Source organism: Electrona antarctica (genome assembly GCF_951216825.1).
Source record: "Electrona antarctica genome assembly, chromosome: 17".
NCBI lineage: Eukaryota > Metazoa > Chordata > Actinopteri > Myctophiformes > Myctophidae > Electrona > Electrona antarctica.
In genome coordinates this window covers 14,341,166-14,347,648 of record NC_136798.1, presented here as the reverse complement: position 1 = coordinate 14,347,648, position 6,483 = coordinate 14,341,166, and the positions used below count along the sequence as shown (strand labels likewise).

Genomic DNA, 6,483 nt, shown 5'->3' with positions numbered 1-6,483 from the left:
GTGTGTGTGTGTGTGTGTGTGTGTGTGTGTGTGTGTGTGTGTGTGTGTGTGTGTGTGTGTGTGTGTGTGTGTGTGTGTGATCTTAATTTATTAAATATCTGCATAAAACAGCCTACTGGTTGGGTGCCCTTGGGATATAGTCTTGGTGGAAATTGGAAAGTGTAACTTAGTCTCTCTGTACTATACCAATACTAACACAGACAGTAGGCTACCTATACCTAATGTTTAAATTTCTATGTGTGAAATGTGAATACGTCCATAAACAGTTTAATATGAGTGCAAGCGTCCTGTGACTGTTCGCAATCAACGTAATTACTATAGGATGTCGTTGGAATTGCATTTTGAATTGGTCGTATATATAGTAGCCTGCATGACATTCACACTATCTCTGTTACTCAACTCTGTGTTTCTCTCTGTATTTCTTTCTCTCTCTTGTCTCTCATATATCTCTCTGACGCGCGCACACAGCACTAACCTTGGCTCGACGTCAGAGCCTGTGCAGCAGTGCAGCATAATGGGAGCGTAGGCAACCCAAAGTGCCTCATGTGTCGCTGCTATCGCGATCCTCCCCTGATTGGCGGTCCTTTCCTTCCCGTGACACTCCTGTACGGATCCGCGCTTTCACCTCAGCTAGCCCACGCTTGCATGGGCCCCCACCGGATTGTTCACTTCTCGACATGGATGTCCCACCGTCCCTTGAACCGGAGGATTGTTTCTTGGCGCAGTGAAGAGGAGGATCATGCCGGGACTGCTAATGGATTTAGGGGAAGCGCGAGTGACCATGCCGTGATCTTGCGCGTGGGTTACCGTCCACCCTGCCGAACGACCGTAGAAGAACGACCGTAGGGGAATCAAACGCGTACGGGGGATTACCACTGTGCATTTTGACAAACAACATGAAGATTACCTTCCCTGTGATAACTAGTCTCGTTTTCAGTTTCAACCTCAGGCTGGTCCCGCTTTTGCTGCTGTTTCTTGGATACTCTCGCGGGATGCCACACGTTTTAAGATTCGGTAAGATAGTCTACTTGTTTGTTTTAAAATTAGGGCTATAGCCTACTGACTGTAGTAGGTTATCTGTGATTATGTTGCCAATTTACAAACTGAAGGCGTTCTTTTTCCCCCCCTAAAATGACATTCACAGGATTCAACAGCTGACCTTTCCTTTCTAGAGTTGACAAACCATGTTTATACACTCTATCTCCCTGTAACAATGGCTAGCCTATAATGGATGTTTTATCCATAATATTTCTTATTTCCTTCTTCACATATTATTCTATATTTTCCCCGGATATCAAGGATCATAACTTGCAATAACCGATGTAAACTATACCCAAATAAACACTGTCTATAAGTCGTGTGCAACAGCTGAAGGGCAGCAAATGAAAATACTTTTTCAAATGCATTAATACTTTAGGCTATAAAAATGTTCATATGCCTACACTTTGGGCATGAATGTGGTCCTCAGGTAAAGGAGCAAGAGTGTCAGTTTCCTCCTGGTCGGTTGGTTTCCCTGTCAGTGGCCTCAAACTGGCACCTCAACAGAGTGTCAGTTTCCTGCTGGACGGTTTCCCTGTCAGTGGCCTCAAACTACTGGCACCTCAACATAGTGTCAGTTTCCTGCTGGACGGTTTCCCTGTCAGTGGCCTCAAACTACTGACACCTCAACAGAGTGTCAGTTTCCTCCTGGTCGGTTGGTTTCCCTGTCAGTGGCCTCAAACTACTGGCACCTCAACATAGTGTCAGTTTCCTACTGGACGGTTTCCCTGTCAGTGGCCTCAAACTACTGACACCTCAACAGAGTGTCAGTTTCCTGCTGGTCGGTTTCCCTGTCAGTGGCCTCAAACTACTGACACCTCAACAGAGTGTCAGTTTCCTGCTGGTCGGTTTCCCTGTCAGTGGCCTCAAACTGCTGACACCTCAACAGAGTGTCAGTTTCCTGCTGGTCGGTTGCCCTGTCAGTGGCCTCAAACTGCTGACACCTCAACAGAGTGTCAGTTTCCTGCCGGTCAGTTGCCCTGTCAGTGGCCTCAAACTGCTGACACCTCAACAGAGTGTCAGTTTCCTCCTGGTCGGTTGGTTTCCCTGTCAGTGGCCTCAAACTGGCACCTCAACAGAGTGTCAGTTTCCTGCTGGACGGTTTCCCTGTCAGTGGCCTCAAACTACTGACACCTCAACAGAGTGTCAGTTTCCTGCTGGTCGGTTTCCCTGTCAGTGGCCTCAAACTACTGACACCTCAACAGAGTGTCAGTTTCCTGCTGGTCGGTTTCCCTGTCAGTGGCCTCAAACTGCTGACACCTCAACAGAGTGTCAGTTTCCTGCTGGTCGGTTGCCCTGTCAGTGGCCTCAAACTGCTGACACCTCAACAGAGTGTCAGTTTCCTGCTGGTCAGTTGCCCTGTCAGTGGCCTCAAACTGCTGACACCTTAACAGAGTGTCAGTTTCCTCCTGGTCGGTTGGTTTCCCTGTCAGTGGCCTCAAACTGGCACCTCAACAGAGTGTCAGTTTCCTGCTGGACGGTTTCCCTGTCAGTGGCCTCAAACTACTGGCACCTCAACATAGTGTCAGTTTCCTGCTGGACGGTTTCCCTGTCAGTGGCCTCAAACTACTGACACCTCAACAGAGTGTCAGTTTCCTGCTGGTCGGTTTCCCTGTCAGTGGCCTCAAACTACTGACACCTCAACAGAGTGTCAGTTTCCTGCTGGTCGGTTTCCCTGTCAGTGGCCTCAAACTGCTGACACCTCAACAGAGTGTCAGTTTCCTGCTGGTCGGTTTCCCTGTCAGTGGCCTCAAACTGCTGACACCTCAACAGAGTGTCAGTTTCCTGCTGGTCGGTTGCCCTGTCAGTGGCCTCAAACTGCTGACACCTCAACAGAGTGTCAGTTTCCTGCTGGTCAGTTGCCCTGTCAGTGGCCTCAAACTGCTGACACCTCAACAGAGTGTCAGTTTCCTGCTGGTCGGTTGCCCTGTCAGTGGCCTCAAACTGCTGACACCTCAACAGAGTGTCAGTTTCCTGCTGGTCGGTTGCCCTGTCAGTGGCCTCAAACTACTGACACCTCAACAGAGTGTCAGTTTCCTGCTGGTCGGTTGCCCTGTCAGTGGCCTCAAACTGCTGACACCTCAACAGAGTGTCAGTTTCCTGCTGGTCGGTTGCCCTGTCAGTGGCCTCAAACTGCTGACACCTCAACAGAGTGTCAGTTTCCTGCTGGTCGGTTTCCCTGTCAGTGGCCTCAAACTGCTGACACCTCAACAGAGTGTCAGTTTCCTGCTGGTCGGTTGCCCTGTCAGTGGCCTCAAACTGCTGACACCTCAGCATGTCCTCTGCAGTAAATGTTTTACATGTAAACATTACCACAGAGTGGGGATCAATCACTCAGCCATAAGGCCAATCAATACACTTGGCAGCACTTTTCAACCTCCATTCGACTAAACCGCTATTGATTTGGGAATCCCGTGCTTTCACTTATTTTATTCCTTCGTCTAAATCTAACGGAAGATTTGTCCGTGCGTTACATGAACCCCATTGTCCCTATTCTGTTCTGTGGCAAACATTTGACCAAAAATACAGATCTACAAGCTCACTGTGAGCTCGTAGATGAGCTATTTTTGGGAAGAAAGAGCATACTTGGTATAGAGCCCTGGGGGATCTTGATAAACTAATCAGGGTTTAGCAAGTGGTCACGCTCTTCCATTGCCTCCTCTTTGTTTGTATATGTGATGAGCATCTTGGATTGACGAAAGGATGTCATCAAACGTTGACAAGACATTCTCACAACCCCAGTCCCCGTCGTGTGGGTCCTGTTTAAAAGTCAGGCCGCGTCCGCATGAGCCGCCTCTATGGCAACGGCATGTGCTTGAGCTCTCTCTGCCTCCTGCCTGCTGCATCCTCCCACTGTCCTCTCCTCTCTTACCGATTTCCCGTCTCACACGTTGTCTGACAGGGATGCTGGCTCTGCAACCAGCTTGCATCAATAGCTTGCCGGAGATACCCTTGTGAGATACATCTCCGGCGACGACGTGATTCATGCCTCTGATATTGGGCTCTGGGTGACAGGACATGCTTGTGTGGTTTTAGAACTGCGGCGTCTCTCTGTGGCCCACCACGCCTGTTGCTATATTTCCCACAACACCGGCCAGCCAAGAAATTCAGGACACACTCGTGTACAAACTGCAAATCGACATTGTTATGCAAATTGAAGCGAGTGGTTGAATAACCACAACAATGTGCAATGGGCTTCAATGTATTTGTTTTACAATGGACAAACATGGACACTTTGCTATGGACGCCCCTGAAAGCTATTCTTTTTAAGGTTTCTCTGCTTATATTCTCTGCTTATATTTGTGAATTATCATCTGCTTTAGTTCTACTACAATATGACAATATTTACATCCATGTATGCTAGTCATTCCATGAAGAAATATGCTTATCTGTCCATATTTCCTTACAAAGGAACTTGATTTAAAAAAGGAAGGACTGAGTTATACCTTCTCTCTGATGATAATCTTAATAGTGTGCGTGCGTGCGTGCGTGCGTGCGTGCGTGCGTGCGTGCGTGCGTGCGTGCGTGCGTGCGTATTGTATGAGAAAGAAAGAGATATAGACAAAGACGCAGAGCGATTTAAAAAGAGACCTTGAGAGAAATATAACCCATTTCAGTTTCTTGTACCCATGTCACAACACTAATACACAGACCATGCATGCTCAGCGTATTATCCCAGCTGGCCCAGAAAGCCACTGGGTAATGAGGGGTCAGCTCCCCAGGGCCTGTGTGTCCCCTTCCTGCTTCAGCTCTGTGTTGCCCGGCCCTGGACTTGCATTGTATAACCGCTGTTCTGCTGTCACTCGGAGACCTTTACACATTGTAACACTGACACTTATTCAGCCTTGTGTATTCCCATGTAGCACTGCTCTCCCTCGAAGTGTCAACTAGAAAATGTCCCGGTCACCAGCTGCAGACAAATTCTAATCCTACTTTAACACAATCAGCGCCGGGATTTCTTTCAAAATAGCAGCTCGGGGTGCCACGCAGATATGGCAGCTTTTACTCTGAAAGCCCCCCCATTCCGTTCCGTACAAAAAACGCTATGATTACGATAAAGTCGCTCGATAATCCCTCGCGTTCATATTTTAAACGAGAGGCATGTTGAAGTCAGAAATGAAGATCTTAGTATATCCATCTGGTCAAAACCACGGAGAGCTCCCTAGATTAGGAGATGCAAGCCTTTCTTTCTGAGCGGTAAACAGGAAAGTGAACAGCGCATGCGCGAACAGCAAGGAGTATGGTGCAGAAGGAGAGGCCAACCCCCCCAAAAAAGAAATAAATCACACCCGTGTGAAGTGAGTGGTGCAACTCCGTGTGGGGTCCCCGGGGGTCCGTGTAAGTTCCAGACCCACAGGAACGCGGCCAGGGTGCCGGTCGAGAAATGACCATGTGGGGGTCCCTGGGGGGTCCCCGAAACATCCAGACCACCAGGAACGTGCCCAGGGGGCTGACTCGGTTCCGGTTCCCTGCGTCCGAAACGGTCGAGAAATGACAGTTACCATGTGGGGGTCCCCGGAACTTCCAGATCATCAGGAACGTGCCCAGGGGGCTGGCCTAGTTCTGGCAAGCTTCCCCGTGTCTGAAACAGTCGAGAAGTGACAGAGTTACCAACCAAGCTATTTTCGTGCTTGGACAGACAGACCCAGGGACCCACATAGCTGTGTAATGGAGTGGTTGCACCACTCACAAATCAGAATATTTTTCTCTTGTTTGATATCAATGAAAATGCGTGGCCGTGTGTCCACCAGGGTCTAAATGTCTCAATCAAAGACGTAGGTATATTGTATCAACCCATTCAGGGTTGATACACCTTTTGGTGTTTTAAGCATTATGTTATACTTTAGCTATTGAAAAATAGCAGATCTACAAGCTTGTAGCGCAGCACTGAGTGCCGCGCTACAAGCTTGTAGATCTGCTATTTTTGAAAAATCTGCTATTTTTGAAAAAACGGATGGGACCATGCGGCACTATATGATGTTTCGGGACTATAGCATGCTGATGGGGGAAGTGATGATTTACGATGCTGTCCCTATCGAGAGGTAACTCGGACAGCGCTGAGTCGGCTGCTGAAGCAGACGTCCCAACGCTCAGCACTGCAACTCACTATAGCGTCGCAGTGTCGTCTTTCTGAAAGTCCCCTTTCAGAACGACGAGGGCACCAGGAAATAATTCCCCATTCATTTTTCCCATAGGCGTTTTAAGTATTTATTTAAAGATCTGTAAGCCTCGGACAAAGCCAACAGCCGAGTTAACAAATCATGACAATAAAGAAAAAGGAAAAAAAAACCTGCCCTTTTTTTCCTTATTTCTAATTCTTTGTTCGGCCAAAAGAAATATGTTTATTGTCATGATTTGTCAACTCGGCTGTTGGCTTTGTCCGAGGCTTACAGGTCTTTAAATAAATACTTTTAGAAACGCCTATGGACAAAATGAATGGGGAAT

The 6,483-nt window shown here is 48.0% G+C and overlaps 1 protein-coding gene across 2 annotated transcripts in view; it reads left to right on the top strand.

Moving 5' to 3' along the window:
* Positions 1-896: 896 nt before the first annotated feature.
* The window catches only part of LOC306940382 (glutamate receptor ionotropic, kainate 2-like), a gene marked incomplete at both ends in the record, with an annotated part of 115,577 nt that continues 109,990 nt past the window's right edge, over positions 897-6,483 (top strand). For both annotated transcript variants that reach the window (XM_079525436.1, XM_079525435.1), the window contains one exon: positions 897-1,014. In XM_079525436.1, coding sequence (XP_079381562.1) covers positions 897-1,014 — 118 coding nt within the window. The remainder of the gene's footprint in view (positions 1,015-6,483) is intronic.